Source organism: Ornithorhynchus anatinus, chromosome 3 (assembly GCF_004115215.2).
Source record: "Ornithorhynchus anatinus isolate Pmale09 chromosome 3, mOrnAna1.pri.v4, whole genome shotgun sequence".
Lineage (NCBI taxonomy): Eukaryota > Metazoa > Chordata > Mammalia > Monotremata > Ornithorhynchidae > Ornithorhynchus > Ornithorhynchus anatinus.
In genome coordinates, this window is record NC_041730.1 from 140,288,802 (window position 1) to 140,309,269 (window position 20,468).

Sequence of the window (20,468 nt, forward strand, 5' to 3'; positions counted from 1 at the left end):
CACTCCCTGACAAATCACAAACACGCCCCAGTTTCTTTTCTGCGATGAAAAGCAAGACAAGCCTCCTGCAACTGAATACATGATTAAAGAAATGCTCAGAAAACATCAAGCCGGGGACACTGGTGCCCAAGAAGGTGAGACGTGGCTCTTTTCGCTAACTGAGCGGGAGGTCAGGGCAGTCGGAAGGATCGACTTTCTCCTCTCTGCTCTGCCCAGTCTTTTCAACAAAATATTTTTTTCTCCTATTCTGTGTTAAGGAAACACGGCAGAGCCAAAGAAAGGAAAGGACACTCAGCTGAGACTCAGACCCTCCTTTCCTCTTCTCCCACTCCCTTCTGCATCACCCTGACTTGCTCCCTTCTTTCATTCCCCTCCCAACCCCACAGCACAATTATAATAATTGTGGTATTTGTTAAGCGCTTACTATGTGCCAAGCACTGGGGTAGATGCAAGGTAATCAGGTTGGACACAGTCCATGTCCTTCATGGGGCTCACAGTCCTGATCCCCATTTTACAGATGAGGTAACTGAGGCCCACAGCAGTGAAGGTACTTGCCCAAGGTCACACACAGCAAAGTGGAGGAGCTGGGATTAGACCCCCAGGTCCCCGGATTCCCAGGCCAATGCTCTATTTTTGTCCATCTGTCTCCGCCGATTAGACTGTGAGTCCGTCATTGGTTAGGGATTGTCTCTATCTGTTGCCGAACTGCATATTCCAAGTGCTTAGTACAGTGCTGTGCACATAGTAAGCGCTTAATAAATACTACTGAATAAATACTACTGAATGAATCTACTAGGCCACACTGCTTCTCAGCAAAGCCCCAGTAGGAAACTCGAGCTAGTCTTGCGTTTACCGTCCGTGCATTTACGAAGAGGTGTCAGGTTGCCACTGGCCCCATGCCCGACCGAGCACCCCCTCGTCTCTCCTCCCCCGCTGCCCACCCGGGGGGACCCCAGGCCCGACCACTCACCCGCAGGAAAGTCGGGAAGCCCTGGCCATAGTAGCCCACAGCAAAGTAGTCCGGTTTGGGTCTGATCACCTTGACGATGTTCTCGTAAAACTGGGCTTGCTTTTTCTGTGGAGCAAACATGGACAGGATCAATCTGGCAATCCATCAATCGATCGTATTGACTGGGCATCTACTGTCCATCAGTTGGTCAGTCAATCGTATTTATTGAACGCTTACAGTGGGTAGACTACTGTTCTAAGTGCTTGGGAGAGTACAAAATAACAATAAACAGAGATATTCCCTGCCCACAGTGAGTTTACAGTCTAGAGGGGGAGATAGACATTAATATGAATAAAGAAATTACAGATATGTACATAACTGCTGTGGGGCTTGTGGGGGAGGGGGATGAATGAAGGGAGCAGAACACTGAGCCTAGCATTGGGGAGAGTAGAGGACAGTTAGTAGATACGATCCCTGTCCTCAAGGAGCTTCCAATCTACTGTGCGCAGAGCACTGAACTGAGGGTTTGGGAAAGGACAGCAGAGTTAGTTGACACAGTCCCTGGCCTCAAGGAGCTTCTAGTCTACTAAGTGCAAAATGCTGGATTTAGCACTTGGGAGAGTTAGTGGACACTGTTCCCCTCCTCAAGCTTAAAGGCTTGAGATAGAAGAAGACACTAAAATAAACTGCAAATAGGAGGAAGCAGAAGTGGATGATGGAGAATAGAGGGGGACCCAGAACTGAACCTTGAGGGACTCCCACAGTTAAGGGGTGGGAGGCAGAGGAGGAGCCTGTGAGAGAGACGGAGAAGGTGTGGCCAGAGAGATAGGAGGAGGACCAGGAGAGGACAGTGTCAGTAAAGCCGAGGTTGGATAAGGTTTCCAGGATAAGGTTTCCAGGAGAGTGTAAAGGGCAGCTGAAAGGTCAAGAAAGACTAGGATGGATTTGGCAAAAAACAGATCGCTGGTTGGTTTTGAGAGGGTAGTTTCTGTGGAGTGAAAGGGGCAGAAGCCAGATTGGAGGGGGTCAAGGAGAAAATTGGAGGAGAGGAAGTGGAGACAGAGGGTGTAGACGACTCATTCAAGGAGTTTGGAGATGAATGGAAGGCGGGAGACGGGGTGATACCTGGAAGGAGCTTTGGGGGTCCGAGGAGGGTTTTTTTAGGATAGAGAAGACAAGAACATGTTTGAAAGCAGTGAGGAAGAAGCTATTGGAGACTGAACAGCTGAAAACGGCGGACAGGGAGGGAAGAAGGGATGGGGCAAGGGCTTTGATAAGGTGGGAAAAGATGGGGTGGGCGGCATGGGTGGAGAGGGTGGATTTTAAAAGAAGACAGGAGATCTCCTCTTAAGATATCCATCCTTTATTTTAATGTCTGCCTCCTACACAAGACTGTAAGCTCCTTGTGGGAAGGGAACGTGTCTAGCAACTCTTGTTATATTGCCTTCTCCCGAGTGCTCAGTACGGTACTCTGCACAGAGGAGGTGCTGAATAAATATGATAGCTGGTTTGGGGAAGCAGTGTGGCCTAGTGGAAAGAGCACAGGCCTGGGAGCCAGAGGACCTGGGATCTAATCCTGACTCCACCGTTTGCCTGCTGTGTGACCTTGAGCCAGTTACTTCACTTGTCTGGCCCTGAGTTCCCTCTCTGCAAAATGGAGATTAATACCTGTTCTCCCTCCTACTTGGACTGTGAGCCCTATGTGGGATGTGATTATCTTGTAACTACCCCAGTGATTAGTACAGTTCTGGGCACATAATAAGCTCTTAACAAATACCACAGTTATCATTATTATTATTCATTCTTGGGATCCGCTCCAGGGTCCAGTTGGAGGATATGCAGGGTATTCACTCCCTAATTTCCTCTGGAAATTCCCTATTCTCATTTCCCAATAACAATGTTGCCATTTATTAAGCATTAAGTATGTTCCAAGTTGTGCTCCAAGGGATCTTTCTTCCTATATATAAAAATAAGAAGAATTGTGGTATTTACTAAATGCCAAGCACTGTACTAAGCACTGGGGTAGATACAAACCAATCAGGCAGGACACAGTCCCAGTCCCACATGGGGCCCACAGTCTTAATCCCCATTTTACAGATGAGGTAACTGAGGCACAGAGAATTAAACTGGCTTGTCCAAGGTCACATTGCTGGCAATTGGCAGGGCTAATATTAGAACCCAGGCCCCCTGGTTCCCAGCTCTAGGCTCGTACAGGGAACAGTCCCAGAATACTGACCGAGGACCCGCCTCTGTGAACCCTGAATTTTGGCCACACTGGATCCCACTGGATCCCATTGTCCCTGGCAAGCTCTTTCCCGGAGCAGACAGAGGGCTGACGCTCCAAACCGGCCAGGCCCCACGGCCTCACATGGGAGTCGAGAGGGAGCCAGGAGGAGCCTGGAGGATCTGGGAGGAGATGTCTTGTCCTTCCAAATTTCTGTGTGCCTTTCCTTAGGTGTGTTTGGTCAGCCCTGGCCCTGTCTGTGGGGATTTCTTTCCCCAGCACTCAGCAAAGTGCTTCGCACAGAGTCAGCCCTGCATAGATCGAATCACTGCTATTACTAGACCCCAAAGGCCAGTCCGGGGCCCAGTGGACAGGTGATCTCCTGACCTGGATTGGCCCCGTCTCCCAGGTCTACCTCAGTCCTATGGCTCCCAGGCCCCCAAGCCTCAGGTAAAGGCGGGGGGCAGAGGGGTGTGGTCAGAAACCGTCTGCTGGTGCTGGCCAACCCCCTGCCAGACCCCGACGACACGTGGCTAAGATCCCGGGAGCCCCGAGGGAGGAGGCCGCATCCGGCGGAGAGGCTGAAGACTCACCAGCAACTCGCTGAGTTGTTCGTAGTCGAACATTTCGTTTTCGTACTGCTCGGCCAATTCTTTGCCCAGCGCAATGGCTTCCTCCCACATCTGCGGGTAAAAAGACACACAATCGTCATATATCCACGTCGGACCCGCGTCACACGGCATAGCCTGTTTTGGCTGGGGGTTTGCCACCCGATGGGCTGCAAATCGGGAGAACTGCAGGGATCGCAGTGGGGAGGCGAACACTAATATAATTGAATAAAATTACAGATCTGTACATAAGTGCTGTGGGGCTGGGAGGCAGGGTGAAAAAAAGGAGAAAGTCAGGGTGACACAGTAAGGAGTGGGAGAAGAGGAAAGCGGGGTTTAGTCAGAGAAGGCCTCTTGAAGGAGATGGGCCTTCAATAAGGCTTTGAAGGAGGGGAGAGTTATTGTCTGTCAGATACAAGGAGGGAGGGCATTCCAGGCCAGAGGCAGGACGTGGGTGTGAGGTCAGTGGCGAGATAGACGAGATCGAGGTACAGTGAGAAGGTCAGCAATAGAGGAGCGAAGTGTGTGGGCTGAGTTATAGTAGCAGAGTAGCGAGGTGAGGTAGGAGGGGGCAAGGAGATTGCTTTAAAGCCGATGGTGAGGAGTTTCTGAGGTGGATGGGCAACCACTATAGGTTCTTGAAGAGTATGGAGTCATGGCCTGAAAGTTTTTGTGGAAAAATGTTCCGGGCAGTAGAGTGAAAGATGGACTGGAATGGGGAGAAACAGGAGGCTGGGAGGTCAGCGATGAGCTTTCTTCAATAATCAAGGCAGGAGAGGATAAGTGCTTGGATTAAGACGGGAGCGATCTGAACGGAGAAGAAAGGGTAGATTTTAGTGACGTTGTGAAGATTGAACAGGCAGGATTTAGTGATATATGAGGGTTGAATGGGAGAGAGGAGTCAAGGATAATAACGTTGGCATTTGTTAAGCGCTTACTATGTGTGGAGCACTGTTCTAAGCGCTGGAGTAGACACAGGGGAATCAGGTTGTCCCATGTGGGGCTCACAGTCTTCATCCTCATTTTACAGATGAGGGAACTGAGGCACAGAGAAGTTAAGTGACTTGCCCACAGTCACACAGCTGACAAGTGGCAGAGCTGGGATTCGAACTCATGACCTCTGACTCCAAAGCCCGTGCTCTTTCCACTGAGCCACGCTGTTTCTCAAGGTTTCAGGCCTGTGAGGCAGGAAGGATGGTGGTGCTGCCTACATGGATGGGAAAGTCAGGGGGTGGGCAGGGTTTGAGTGGGAAGATAAGGAGTTCTGTTTTAGACACGTTAAGTTTGAGATGTTGGTGGGACATTTGAGTAGAGGTGTCCTGAAGGCAGGAAGAAATGTGAGACTGCAGAGACAGAGAGAGATCAGACCTGTAGATAGAGGTTTGGGAATTATCTGCATAGAAATGGTAGTTGAAGCCATGTGAGCAAACGAGCTCTCCAAGGGAGAAGGTAAAGATGGAGAACAGAAGGGGACCCAGAAATGAACCTTGAGGGACCTCCACAATTAGGGGGTGGGAGGCAGAGGAAGAGCCCACAAAAGAGATTGAGTATGAGCGGCCAGAGAGATAGGACGAGAATCAGGCAAGGGCAGTGTTAGCGATGTCAAAGTTGGATAATGTTTCCAGGAGAAGGAGGTGGTTGACAGTGTCGAAGGCAGAGGAGGATTAAGATGGAGTAGAGGCCGTTGGATTTGGCAAGAAGAGATCATTTGTGTCCTTTGAGAGGGTGGTGTCTGGGGGTGAAGGGGACAGAAGCCAGATTGGAGGGGGTCAAGGAGAAAATTGGAGAGGAACTTGAGACCGAGGGTGTAGACAACTCACTCAAGAAGTTTGAAGAGGAATGATAGATATAATTGACTGACTGTCACTTAGCATTATCATTAATATTATTATCAATCCATCAATCAATGACAAGAGTGCTCACTGTAGACACAAAACTGTACTAAGTGCTCGGGAGAATTCATTAGAGTTAGCAGACATCATCCCTGTCCTCAAGGAGCTTTGAGTGCTCTGTGCTGAGCGGTTGGGAGAGTGCAATAGTTAATAGACATGTTAGTAGACATGATGATTGTTTTGTTTTGTTGTCTGCCTCCCCCTTCTAGACTGTGAGCCCGTTGTCGGGTAGAGATTGTCTCTATCTGTTGCCGAATTGCACGTTCCAAGAGCTTAGCACAGTGTTCTGCAAACAGTAAGCGCTCAACAAATACGATTGAATTAATGAATGAATCCCTGCCATCAGAGCCCTGAACTGAGCGCTTAGGAGAGTACAAAAGAGTTAGTATATGGGATTTCTGCCCTCGAGAAACTTACCATTTTGTTCGTAAATAATTATAAATATTTAATGTCTATCAAAAAGCAGCAAGGCCTAGTGTCTAGAGCCCAGGCCTGAGAGTCAGATGGCCTGGGTTCTAATTCTGGATCCGCCACTTGTCTGCTGTGCGACCTTGGACAATCACTTAGCTTTTCTGTGTCTCGGTTTCCTCATCTGTAAAATGGGGATTTAATACCTGTTCTCTCTCCCTGCTAGACTGTGTGTCCTGCTTGAGACAGGGGACTCTGTCTGACCTGATTATCTTGTATTTACCCCAGTGTTTAATACAGTGCTTGGCACTTAGTAGGTGCTTAACAAATACAGTTGCTAGCTCTCATATTTCTGTGTAAGCTCCAGGACGACAGCCATATTTCTGCTGTACTTTCACAAGTGGTTAGTACAGTGACTGGCACATAGTAAGCCCTTAACAAATACCATTACAAAAAGGTGCTTATTACAGCACTTTGCACTCAGAGGATGCTCAGTAAATGCCAACTCTCAGACTATCAGAATGAAACTCACATTTAGAGTTCTGAAGAATTTCATTTTCCTTTTGATGTTTCTTTTTAGGCTCCAGTGATCCGTGCCCTCTCTTGGCTATTTCCATTTAAAAAAAATATCATTTTTACCTAAAGTTCCATCATACTGGCTTTTCCTCTAGATTTTTCAGCTCTAACACAATATTCACTGTCCAAAAAAAGGCACTCCTCCTCAGTAAACAGTTCAATGGATTGCATTTATCATTGATAACAGAAAAGCTGAATCTTCTCACATGGCAATGGATATCAAACAAGCCTAATTTTTGAGTAATAGCCGGTCTCAATGAACTAAAATGGCCTCGATTTTCTACTCAGAATGAGGCATCAAGGTATGGAAGCATTCCACATTTTTCAATCACTTACTGGGATGGGGGGAAATTGGGAGGCAGGAAATGATTGAAAATGGATTAGGGATTGCTTACTGATGGGATAGTACATGGTAATAATAATGCCGGTATTGCTTAAGCATCCACCACATGTTAAACGCCGTGCTAAGCATTGGAGTGGACAAAATAAACAGGTCAGGCACTGTCCCTGTCCCACATGAGGATCGCTGAGAAGGAAGCAAAGCAGGGATTTTAACTCCATTTTACAGGAGGGGCCCAGAGAAGTGAAGTGATTTGCTCAAGGTCACATGGCAGGCAAGTGGCCAAGCTAGGATTAGAACCCAGGTCTCATGACTCCCAGATCCACGCTCTTTCCTCTAGACCCCACTGTTTCTCTAGAATCAGTCAGTCGATGGTATTTATCAAGTGCTTACTCTATAGAGAGCACTGGACTAATTGTTTCGGAGAGGACAATACCATAACAGAACAGAAATGGTAAACACATTTCTTGCCCACAAGCTTTTATCAATCAGTCTATCCCTCATATTTATTGAGCACTTACTGTGTTCAGAGCTCTGTACTAAGTGCTTGAGAAAGTACAATATAATTGAGTTGGTAGGCATGATAATAATAATAATAGTGACGGTATTTGTGAAGCGCTTACTAGGTGCCAAACACTGTTCTAAGCACTGGGGTAGATGCAAGGTAATCAGGTTGCCCCCCCTTGGGGTTCACAGTCTTCATCCCCATTTTTCAGAGGAGGTCACTGAGGTCCAGAGTAGTGAAGTGGCTTGCCCCAGGTCACAGAGCAGACAAGCGGCAGAGGTGGGATTAGAACCCACATCCTCTGAGAAGCAGTGCGTGGCTCAGTGGAAAGAGCCCAGGCTTTGGAGTCAGAGGTCATGAGTTCAAATCCCAGCTCTGCCACTTGTCAGCTGTGTGACTGTGGGCAAGTCACTTAACTTCTCTGTGCCTCAGTTCCCTCATCTGTAAAATGGGGATTAAGACTGTGAGCCTCATGGGGGACAACCTGATTACCCTGTATCTCCCCCCAGCGCTTAGAACAGTGCTCTGCACATAGTAAGTGCTTAACAAATACCATCATTATTATTAGTAAGTGCTTAACGAATACCATAATTATTAGGAATGATATTTATATAAGTCCTGAGGGGCTGGGGTGAGTTTCAAAGTGCTTATCAATCCATCAATCAATTGTATTGATTAAGTACTTATTATTACTGCTACCTTTACTGACATATGTTTGGGGCTTCCTTTAGTAATTCTGGAATTTATTATGGGCCACTAGTCGAGTGACAAGCAATGGCATAGATACCTGATAATCAGCTGGGGCACAATCTGCCTGACACGGGGCTCACAGTCTCAAGGAGAATAATGATGGTATTTGTTAAGCGCTTACTATGTGCCAAGCACTGTTCTAAGCGCTGATGTTACCCCCATTTTACAGATAAGGAGACTGAGGCCCAGAGAGATTAGCTGATGTATCTGCTGACTTCGGAAAATGGTGTAGCAGATAGAGAAGCAGAGTAGCTCAGTGGAAAGAGCCCGGGCTTGGGAGTCAGAGGTCATGGGTTCTAATCCCGGCTCCGCCACTTGTCAGCTGTGTGACTTTGGGCAAGTCACTTAACTTCTCCAGGCCTCAGTTACCTCATCTGTAAAATGGGGATGAAGACTGTGAGCCCCATGAGGGATAACCTGATCACCCTGTTTCCCCCCAGCACTTAGAACAGTGCTTTGCACATAGTAAGCGCTTAACAAATGCCAACGCTATTATTATTATTAAAAAATGGGCCTGGGAGTCAGAAGGTCATGAGTTCAAATCCCAGCTCTGCCACTTGACTGCTGTGTGACCTTGGCCAGTCACTTCACTTCTCTGGGCCTCGGTTCCCTCATCTGTAAAACGAGGATTAGGACTGTAAGCCCCAATTGGACAGGGACTGGATCCAACCAGATTTGTTTGTATCCACCCCAGTGCTTAGTACAGTGCCTGACACATAGCACACATTTAACAAATGCTATAATTATTATTAATTAGTAGTATTATAAGAGTCTGAGCCTTAGAATGTCTGCTGTGATATCCTGGGCAAGTCGCTTCACCTCACTGTGCCTTAGTTCCCTCATCTGTAAAATGGGGATTTAATCCCTGTTCTCTCTTACTTAGACTGTGAGACCCTTGTGGAAGCAGCGTGGCTCAGCGGAAAGAGCCCGGGTTTGGGAGTCGGAGGTCACGAGTTCGAATCCCAGCTCTGCCACTTGTCAGCTGTGTGACTGTGGGCAAGTCACTTAACTTCTCTGGGCCTCAGTTACCTCATCTGTAAAATGGGGATGAAGACTGTGAGCCCCACGTGGGACAACCTGATTCCCCTGTGTCTAACCCAGCGCTTAGAACAGTGCTCGGCACATAGTAAGCGCTTAACAAATACCAACATTATTATTATTATTATTTTTGTGGGATTTGATGATCTTATCTCTGCCTCAGCACTTAATACAGTGATTGAGGCATAGTAAGCGTTTAACAAATACTACAATTATTACTACTGTTAGACTATGAGCTTCGTGTGGGATGGGGACTGAATCAGATCAGATGATCTTGTAAGTACCCTAGTGTCAGTTCAGTGATTGAGGCATAGTAAGCGCTTAACAAATGCCACAATTATTATTACTGTTTCGCTATGAGGCCCGTGTGGGACAGCAACTGCATCATATTGGATGATCTTGTATCTATCCCAGTGCACAGAACAGGGCTCAGAACAGCATAAAAGCTTAATAAATGGAGAAGCAGCAAGGCCTACTGCATAGAGCCGGGCCTGGGAGTCAGAAGGACTTGGGTTCTAATCCTGGCTCCACCACTTGCCTGCTGTGTGACCTTGGGCAAATCACTTTGCTTCTCTGTGCCTCCGTTCCCTCATCTGTAAAACTGGGAATAAGACTGTGAGCGCCATGTGGGACAGGGACAGTGGTCAATTTGATCATCATGTATCTACCCCAGTGCTTAGTACTGTGCCTGGCACAGAGTAAGAGCTTAACAAATATCATAAAAATAAAAAATGAAATTAAAAAACAGGTGTAATTAAACTGGAGCTGGGCCCTTCCCTTCAGACTTCTCCCAGAAACTTTTTTCCGGCGACTCTTGTTCGAGTGGGATTAACCGTAATCAGAAATGACACTGGAGGGAGGTGGGGTTATTCATTTATGCTATTTGTTGATCGCCTACTATGTGTCAAGCACTGTTCTAAGCACTGGGGTAGATACAAGTTAATCGCATGAGAAATAATCCCTGTCCCACATGGGGCTCACAGTCTAAGTAGGAGGGAGAACATATATCGAATCCCCATTTTCCAGCTGAGGGACGTGAGGCCCAGAGAGGCAACGTGATTTGCCCAAGGTCACCCAGAGGACAAGTGGAGGAGCCAGGATTAGAACCCAGGTCCTTCCGACTCCCAGGCCCGGGCTCTCTCCGCTAGGCGATGCTGCTTCCTTTTCAGAGCACCGTCGCTGGAAGCAATGTCTGGCTCATGAGGTCTTCCCGCCGAGAACGACGTAGAGAGGTCATGACTTGTGAAGCATTATAAAAGGGAAACCATCATTTTATCACAATCTTTTTACATCTATATTGAGTGAATTTCCATAAATTCTCTTCCCTAGAGCACTCTTTCTAGGCCAAAGCGGGCGGACTAATGTGTACACGGGCTGTTATGCGGCAGACAAGGAGAAGGTCAAAAAGTAAAAAAAAAATTCAGGTTTCACGTCCCTCGCAAATGCAGTCCCCTGGCAGGGGGAAAGGATATACTACAGACACATACATTATCTATATATACACGCTTGTATGCACCCCAGCGCTTAGTACAGTGCCTAGAACATAGTAAGCGCTTAACAAATACCATAATCATAATAATAGTGCTTGAAAATTGTTGTCAATGGAGAAGGCATTTTAATAAGTATAAACTCGTCAAAAAAACGCCCTCAAAATAGACTCCAAGAAGCCAGGAGCTGGGATCCGCTATGATCCAGCAACCTCTTTATTACGTTAGGCCAGAGGGAAGCAGCAAGGCCTAGTGGAAGGAGCGGGAGCCTGAGAGTCGGAAGGACCTGGGTTCTAATCCCAATTCTGCCAATTATCAGCTGCGTGACCTTGGGCAAGTCACTTCACTTCTCTGTGCCTCAGTTCCCTCATCTACAAAATGCGAATTAAGACTGGGAGCCCCATGTGGGGCGGGGACTATGTCCAACTCAATTTGTTCGTATCCACCCCGGAACTTAATAGTAAGTGCTTAACCAAATCCCCAAATATAATTATTATTATTATTGTGCAGACACCTAAAAAAGAGGCAGGGTGGCCCAGAGGGATGTGTCAAGGTCTGGGGGACAGGAGACCTAGGTTCTAATCTAGACACTGACCTGCTCTATGACCTTGGGCAAGCCACTTAAGCTCCTTGAACCTCAGTTTTCTCATCTGTTATAATGACAAAAGGATCCCTGTTGTCCCCAACTCTTTACCTGTGAACGCTGTGTGGGACAGGGACTGTGTTTAAATTGATCAACTGCATCAGCGTCATCAAAGGTATTTACTGAGCGCTTACCGTGTGGAGAGACCTGTACTAAGTGCTTGGGAGAGAATAATACAACAGAATTGGTAGACACATTCCCTGCCCACAAGGAGCTTACAGTCTGTAGTCTACAGAGAAGCAGCATGGCTTAGGAAAAGCAGCATGGCATAGTGGAAAAAGCACGGGCTTGGGAGTCAGAGGTCATGGGTTCTAATCCCGGCTCCGCCACTTGTCAGATGTGTGACTCTGGGCAAGTCACTTAACTTCTCTGGGCCTCAGTGACCTCATCTGTAAAATGGGGATTAAAATTGTGAGCCCCACGAGAGACAACCTGATAACCTCCTATCCCCCCAGCGCTCAGCAAATAGTAAGTGCTTAACAAATACCACCATCATCATCATCCTCAGTTACCTCATCTGTAAAATGGGGATTAAGACTGTGAGCCCCACGTGGGACATCCTGATTCCCCTGTGTCTACCCCAGCGCTTAGAACAGTGCTCGGCACAAAGTAAACGCTTAACAAATACCAACATTATTATCATCATTACAGGGGGAGACAGACATAAAAATTACAGATTGGGGAAATGGTAGAGAAGAAGAATATGGGCACATTTTTCCATGTGATACCCCGGTTAAGGGCTGGGGTGAATATGAAAGTGTTTATAGGGTGCACAGACATAAATGCTGAGGGGTTGAAGGTGGGGTGAATAGCACGTGCTTAAAGGGTAAAACCGATCAATCCATCAATCATATTTATTGAGCGCCTACTGTGTGCAGAATGTTGTACTAATAGCTTGGGAGAGGACAATAAACCAACATAACAGAGCCATAGACAGGTTCTATGAGTTTACACAACGGGTTTACAGCTCAAGGATGAGTTTACAGTCTAGAAGATCCTAAAGGTACAGTGAATGGGGTTGTGAGAAAGCGGGGAGGGGGGAGCCTTGGAAGAAGGGGTGCCAGAAACGAGGGACAAATAAAACTGGAGTATGGGGAGCCTCAGCTCTGTGGTAGCCAGGAAGACGAGAGTAGGACTACACCACTGACCCCCTCTTAAAACTTACTAAAATCATATCTCATAATAGTACTAGTAATAATAATAATATTTGTTAAGCACTTACTAGGTGCCAGGCACTGGACTAAGCGCTGTGGTGGATACCAGCAAATCGGGTTGGACACAAACCCGATCCCACGTGGGGCACACAGTTTCAATCGCCATTTTACAGACAAGGCAACTGAAGTAACTGAGGCCCAGAGAAGTGAAATGACTTGCCCAAGAACACTCAGCAGACAAGTGCCTTGGAAGAGTACAATAGAACAATAGACACAATCTCTGCCCAGTGCCTGGAAAGTAGTAAGTGCTTAACAAATACCATAAAAAAGGGAGTAATCGGAGGCTGTGACTCAGTGCAGGAGGGCTTAGAACTATCGGACCAATCGAGTGATCGCCCAAGTCACCTACGCACAACCAAGGTGCCCGAGAGCCACACAGGCCTACCTTAATAACGATCCCTCTCACATTACTAGAAGCAGCATGGCCTTTTGGAAAGAGCCAGGGTCTGGGAGCCAGAAGACCTGGGTTTTCATCCCAGCTCTGCCACCTTCCTGCTGTGTGACCTTGGACAAGTCACTTAACCTCTCTGGGCCTCAGTTCCCTCATCTGCAGAATGAGGATTCAGTACCTGTTGGCCCTCCTATCTAGACTGTTGAGCCTCATGTGGGACCGAACGATTTTGTACGTATTCCGGCACTTAGTACAGTGCTTGGCATATAGCAAGCGCTTAAAAAATACTATATATATTATGAGAAGTAGCAAGGCATAGTGGATGGAGCACGGGCCTGGGAGTCAGAAGGTCATGGGTTCTAATCCCGGCTCTCCCACATGTCTGCTGTGAGTTTGGGCAAGTCACTTCACTTCTCTGGGCCTCAGTACCCTCATCTGTCAAATGGGGATTGAGACCGTGAGCCCCACATTGGACAGGGATTGGGTCCAACCCCATTTGCTTGTAAACATCCCAGCGCTTAGTACAGTGCCTGACACATGCGCTTAACAAATGCCATCATTAAATATTATCACTATTACTACTATCGTCATTACCACCATCATCGTCCACATTTGGTGAGCACTAGTGAATGGGGAGCACTGTACAAAAGCACTCAGTAAATAATAATAATGTTGGTATTTGTTAAGCGCTACGTGCAGAGCACTGTTCTAAGCACTGGGGTAGATACAGAGTCATCAAGTTGTCCCACGTGAGCGTCACAGTTAATTCCCACTTTACAGATGAGGGAACTGAGGCACAGAGAAGTTAAGTGTGTTGCCCACAGTCACACAGCTGACAAGTGGCAGAGCCGGGATTCGAACTCATGACCTCTGACTCCCAAGCCCGGGCTCTTTCCACTGAGCCACGTTGCTTCTCTTATAAATAGCGTTGACTGACTGACCTAACCCTAACCATTGAAAATGACTCGATAGTGCTTGCTTCTGGAAATAACAATGCTTTTGGAAAACCTGAATTTCTCATTTCCATTTCTCCAGTGACCCGCCGAAAAATCAGCCAGATGGTGCCATCAAGGCATGTATTTCACTCTGCTCTCACAGAGCCCCAAACTCTCAGTAGAGCACTTGACAACCAGAGGAGTACCCCAAAATTATCAAGGACTCCCATCCACACCGTTCACGTATCTCATCATGTCGTTTACATTGTGTTTTGGTTTATGGCTGAAATCCCTCCCCTCCATACAGGCCAGACCACCACTTTCTCCACCTTCAAAACATTATTAAGGTCACATCTCCTCCCAGAAGCCTTCTCCGATTAAGTTCTCTTTTCCCCGGCTCCCTCTCCCTTCTGCGTCATTTCTGCACTTCGATCTGTGACCTCTGGACATTTGATATCCTCCCCACCTCCAATCCCACAGCACTTATGTCCATATCTTTAAATTATACGGTATAAATTATTTATTCATAGTAATGTCTGTCTCCCCCACTCTAGATTGTAAACTCGCTGTGGGCAGAGAATGTGTCTACTAATTCCGTTGTACTGCGCTCTCCCCAACGCTTAGTATGGTGTTCTTCACATAGTAAGAGCTCAATAAATACCATCGATTGATGGCTATCATTTGGTTCAGCTTTCTAACTCTTGTGAACGCTTCAGAGTGCTTTTCATGATTTCCCTTGGAAACGAGGCTTCACTCAGCACAGTTTCGCTTCACAGTTTTGCTTTATGCACTACTTTCAAGCGCTTATTGCAGCGCTCTGCACATAGTAAGCGTTCAATAAATACCATTGATTGATGGATTAATAATAATAATTGTGGTGTTTGTTAAGCACTTACTATGTGCTAGGCACTGTACTAAGCACTAGGGTGGATATTGATGTCTATCTGTATTACTGTCTCCCCCGGCCTAGACTGTGAGCTCGTTGTGGGCAAGCATTGTCACTGTTTATTGTTGTATTGTACTTTTCCAAGTGCTTAGTACAACAGTGCTCTGCATATCGTAAGTGCTCAATGATAAATACAATTGAATGAATGAAGCAAATCAGGTTGGACACAGTCCCTGCCCCATGTGGGGCTCACAGTCTCAATCCCCATTTTACAGATGTGGGAACTGAGGCACCGAGAAGTTAAGCGACTTGCCCAGTGTCACACAGCAGACAAGTGGCAGAGCTGGGATTAGAACCCACAACCTTCTGACTCCCAGGCCTGGGCTCTAGACACTCTGCCATGCTGATTTCATTGACCTAGTTAAAGGTTAAGGGCCCTGACCAGGACAGAGGAGAAAATAACTTCTTCACCAGGGAAGAGAGACCTTCCTGGTTTGGCCATGATGTGAGATCGATCAGACGTATTTATTGAGTACTTACTGGGTGCAGAGCACTGTACTAAGCACTTGGCGTAGAGTACGACAGAACAATATAACAGATTTGGGAGGCACATTTTCTGCCTACAGTGAGCTTGCAGCCTAGATCTCGTCTTTGGAGAATCATCTTGGAGAAAATGAAAGACAGTTGAGCTTCTAAAAGGAATATGACTTTGAGAAAAGGCACTGCTTTAAACAAATTGTTTCTGAGCGCTCACCTAGGACCTGGGTGATAAAGAGGGTATCTCTGCTAACACTGGTTTTTTTTTCTTGAGATATTTTAGAACTGACAAATACAGACTCCTTCTTGCTGACTAAATTCTCTTTATTGCTGCCATTTTTGTCCTCCTAGGCAGAAGCCTCGTCATTTTCAACAAAGTACAGAGCTTGATTGGAAATTATGAGTCCCCACCAAGCACAATGGCTCCAAAGAAGTTTCCCAGAAGACTGTTAGGCAGCAGTGATCAAACGGAACACAAGGTTTTCGGGGTGAGAGCTGACAGGCTCTGGAAAAATAGCTCATAAAGAGAGCAGAGTAAATATTAGGAAAAGAAGAAAGAGAGATAAAAGGATGAATAAGAAAACAGGGGGAAATGACCTTTTATGTTGGAGAAAAAGAATTCAGGACTAAGATCTAGGGACAGAGAAAAATAATCAAATGTAAATGGTGGAAGAGCCGAGACAGAAGGATGATTGAGAGAAGACAATATGCAGAAATATAATAGAACATCGTTTATAAGTCAATGTCTCACATAGAAGGATGAAGTAAATCCATCAGAGGACGTAATGTTTGCAGAACACCAAAGCAGAGAATATTATTCTAGTAACTTGCCTTCGTCCACTGCCCTGTCTCTGTTTTTCCTTTTAATGGTATTTGTTAAGAGCTTACTATGCGGCAGGCACTGTACTATGAGAGGGAGTAGATAAAAGCTTTTCATGTTGGACACAGTCTCTGTGCCCCCATGGGGCTCACCGTCTTAATCCCCATCTTATAGATGAGGGAACTGAGGACAGAGAAGTGAGGTGATTTGCCCAAGGTCATACAGCAAAAATGAGGCAGAGCCCAGATAATGAAACCATGTCCCTCTGACTCCCAGGTCCGGGCTCTATCGACTAGGCAAGCCATGCTGCTTCTATTCTGAAGCATGTGCAGTATTTAATATAAAAATGAAAGAAATCATTGTCAAAATGTTCTTTGTACTTCCCAAAAGTTGCATTATCTTGGGGATAATAATGAGTTTCTCTAGACTGTCAGCTCACTGTGGGCAGGGAACAAGTCTACCAACTCTCTGGCACTGTACTCGCCCAAGCCTTAGAATCCAGGTCCTCAGACTCCCAAGCCTTGGTTCTTTCCACAGGGCCACGCTGCTTTTGACTAATGTCCAAATCCGTAACTTATTTATTAATATTAATGACTGTCTCCCCCTCTAGACTGTAAGCTCGTTGTGGTCAGGGAATGTGTCTACCAACTCTGCTTATCGTACTCTCCAAGCACTTAGTTCGGTGCTCTGCACAGAGGAAGTGCTCAGTAAATATGAATGATTGATTGATAGAAAGACCAACTGGTCTCTCCAGGCTCCCCCAGTGCCACGGTGGGAGGCGGGGAGGTGGCAACGATGAAGAAGTGCTGCTGTCAACTTTCCAGTCTATCAGTCGTATTTACTGAGCTTACTGTGTACAGAACACTGTACAACGTGCTTGGAAGAATTCAATATAGCAATAAACAGACACAATCCCTGCCCACAATGAGCTTAGAGTCTCGGGCTGGGGTGGGGGTGGGTGCTGGGAGACAGGCATTAAAATAAATAAAAATTAAATTACAGATTTGGACATGAGTAGTGTGGGGCTGGGTGCGGGGGATGAATAAAGGGAGCGAGGTAGGGCGATGCAGAAGGGTGCAAATAAATAAATAAATACTCAGTAAATACTATGGAATGAATGAATGGGTGTGGCAGAAGATGAAAGCGGAGCTTAGTCAGGAAGGCTTCTTGGAGGAGATGGGCCTTCAATAAGGCTTTGAAGTAGGGGAGAGTTGTTGACAGATAGGAAGAGGGAGGGTGTTCCAGGACAGAGGTAGGACGTGGGTGAGGGTTGGTGGCGAGATAGGCAAGATCGAGGGACAGTGAGAAGGTTGGCATGAGAAGAGCGAAGTGTCCGGGCTGGGTTGGAGAAAGAGAGAAGCGAGGTGAGGTAGGAGGGGGTAGGTTGATGGAGGGCTTTAAAGCCAACAGTGAGGAGTTTCTGTTTGATGCGGAGGTGGATGGGCAACCACGGAGGGTTCTTGAGGAGTGGGGCAACATGCCCTGAATGTTTTTGTCGAAAAACGATGGGGCCAGCAGAGGGAAGTACGGACTGGAGTGGCAGTGTGAGTCAGCAGGCTGGAGCCAGTTCTCCTCTGCCGTGGATGGGGAAGGAGGCGGGATCTCTGAATCCACGAATTATTTCCTACTGGGGAGAGACTGGGATTCTTCAGGCCTTGAGCCCTCCCCCCCACCCCCCCCATAATGACATCTCGATTGGAATGGCAGTTTGTTCGGAAACGAAACGAGTGCCAAAATCGATTCGGGGAAACCTCGTGGATGCCAAGCAGGGGTTGGAGAAAGGAGAAAAGTCTTTGTGGAATTGATTGTGGGGCCAGGATCGCATTGATTATGAATTGGACCTGGGAAAATCCGTCTGTCAGCAGTGATCGTGGACCAGCAGCATGGCGTAATGGATAGAGCCCGGGCCTGGGAATCAGAAGGTCGTGGATTCTACTCTTGGCTCCACTAACTTGTCTGCTGTGTGACTTTGGGCAAGTCTGTGGGCTTCAATTACCTCATCTGTAAAAGGGTATTGAGACCGTGAGCCCCACTTAGGACAAGGACTGTGTCCAACCTGATTTGATTGCTTCCACCCCAGTGCTTAGAAGAGTGCCGGGCACACAGTAAGCACTTAACAAATACCGTAATTATCATTATTACTATTTTTCTCACTGCCAGCAAAGACCAGAACTGTGGGGACGGTTTGCAGTGAGCCATCCAGATTCTCTAGCTGGCCCACCTATGTCCCGCAGCAGGCACGGTGAGACGGTCCCAAAACATTCATGTCCACATCCTTCCATTCTGTCACTTCTCTGATCCTCATTTATTATAACATCTGTCTTCCCCAGTAGACTATAACCTCCATGGTGGCAGGGATCGCACCTTCGGGAAGCAGCACAGCCTGGTGGCAAGAGCCTGGGCCTGGGAGTGAAAATGTCACGTTCCTGCGTGGCCTGGCATGCGAGAATGGGATATTGACTCCGGCTGGGTGGGCAGCCGGGCTGGCCCAGTCCTGAGAGACCTCGGGTGCCCAGCTGCAGGGGGCCCACAAGTCAACCACGTGCCCATGGCAGAGGAATAATAATAGTAAGTGTGATATTCAGTAACTGCTTACTATGTATATAGCTATACATAGTATAGTATAGTGTATATATCAACTGTATATATCTTTATCACCCTATTTATTTTGTTTATTTTGTTTAATGAGATGTACATCACCCTGATTCTATTTAGTTGCCATTGTTTTTATGAGATGTTCTTCCCCTTGACTCTATTTATTGCCATTGTTCTTGTCTGCCTATCTCCCCCGATTAGACTGTAAGCCCGTCAAAGAGCAGGGACTGTCTCTATCTGTTGCCGACTTGTACATTCCAAGCGCTTAGTACAGTGCTCTGCACATAGTAAGCACTCAATAAATACTATTGAATGAATGAATGTGCCAGGCATTGTAGTAAGTGCTGAGGTGGATCCAAGCAAATTGGGTTGGACATAATCCCTGTCCCACGTGGGGCTCACAATCTCAACCCCATTTTCCAGATGAGGGAAGTAAGGCCCAAAGAAGTGAAGACTTGCCCAGAGTCACAGAGCTGACAAGTGGAGGGGACGAGAGTAGAACCCATGACCTACTGACTACCAGGCCCAGGCTCTACCTACTTGGCCATGCTGGGTTTTTTTTTCATGGTATTTGATAAGGGGTGGGAAGCAGACTCGCTGGCCGGCTATGTGCCCGCAGCAGGAGGACGGTGGGTTGGGCCAGTCCTCCCAGTCCGCGGGTCCTCAGCTTCCGGTTGGCGAGGGGGCCGGGAGATGGTTCCACAGTTTGGGAATGTGCCTGCGACACAGGAAGGGAGGGAAGGGGAAGGGAAAGGAGGAGGGAAGGGAGAGGGAGTGTTCCTGTACCTTGCCCTTGTCGAAGTAATGGATAATTTCCTGGTAGAGTCGGTCCTTCAGTTGGCCCTGGGTGGCCGTCTGGTGCCCGCCGCGCTGGGTGAGGTGGACCGCGCACGCTTCCTCTGACCACTATATGGAGAGAAAGAACCCATGAGCATCCTCGCTGGGGAGAGGGGGTTCGCTCTGAGGCTCCACAAGGAGAAGGGTCACCAGGCAACACCACTGGGGAAGCGGAGAGGTTGGATCCCGGGACTCTCCCTGTCCCACTCCCCACCAAAGGCCTTTCATGGTCCGGGCCACGAATCCCGCCAGAGGTTGCCTGGGGCCCAAGACATTAGGGGATTCCAATCACTCAATCAGTGGTATTTATTGAACATTTACTGGATACAGAGCAATGTACTAAGCGCTTGGGAGAGCACAATACAACAGAGTTGGTAGATACATTCCCTGCCCACAACAAGCAGTTTTCAGTCTTCACTCATTCATTCAATTGTTTTTATTGAGTATTTACTGTGTGCAGAGCACTGAACGAAGCCCTTGGGAGAGTTCGACATAACAACATAACAGACACACTCTCTGCCCACAACAAATTTACAGTCTAGAAAGGGAGAAAGACATCAAAATATACCAATAATCTATAGATATGGACATAACTGGTGTGGGCCTGGGCGGGGGGGGATGAATGAAGGGAGCAAGTCAGGGTGACGCAAAAGAGAGTGAGAGACGAGGAAAGGAGGGTTTAGTCAGGGAAGGCCTCTTGGAGGAGATCTGCCTTTAGTAAGGCTTTGAAGTGGGGGAGGATAATTATAATTCAGCATAATAATAATAACAATAATAATGGCATTTATTAAGCGCTTACTATGTGTTAGGGACTGTACTAAGCACTGGGGTGG

General features: G+C 47.2%; 1 protein-coding gene across 2 annotated transcripts in view; it reads right to left on the reverse strand.

Moving 5' to 3' along the window:
- Positions 1–20,468, reverse strand: part of DOCK1 (dedicator of cytokinesis 1) — a 395,003-nt gene that overhangs the window by 61,841 nt on the left and 312,694 nt on the right. For both annotated transcript variants that reach the window (XM_029059688.1, XM_029059687.1), the window contains exons 38-40: positions 19,585–19,704; positions 3,767–3,856; positions 971–1,075 (exon numbers count right to left, since the gene is read on the reverse strand). In XM_029059688.1, coding sequence (XP_028915521.1) covers positions 971–1,075; positions 3,767–3,856; positions 19,585–19,704 — 315 coding nt within the window. The remainder of the gene's footprint in view (positions 1–970; positions 1,076–3,766; positions 3,857–19,584; positions 19,705–20,468) is intronic.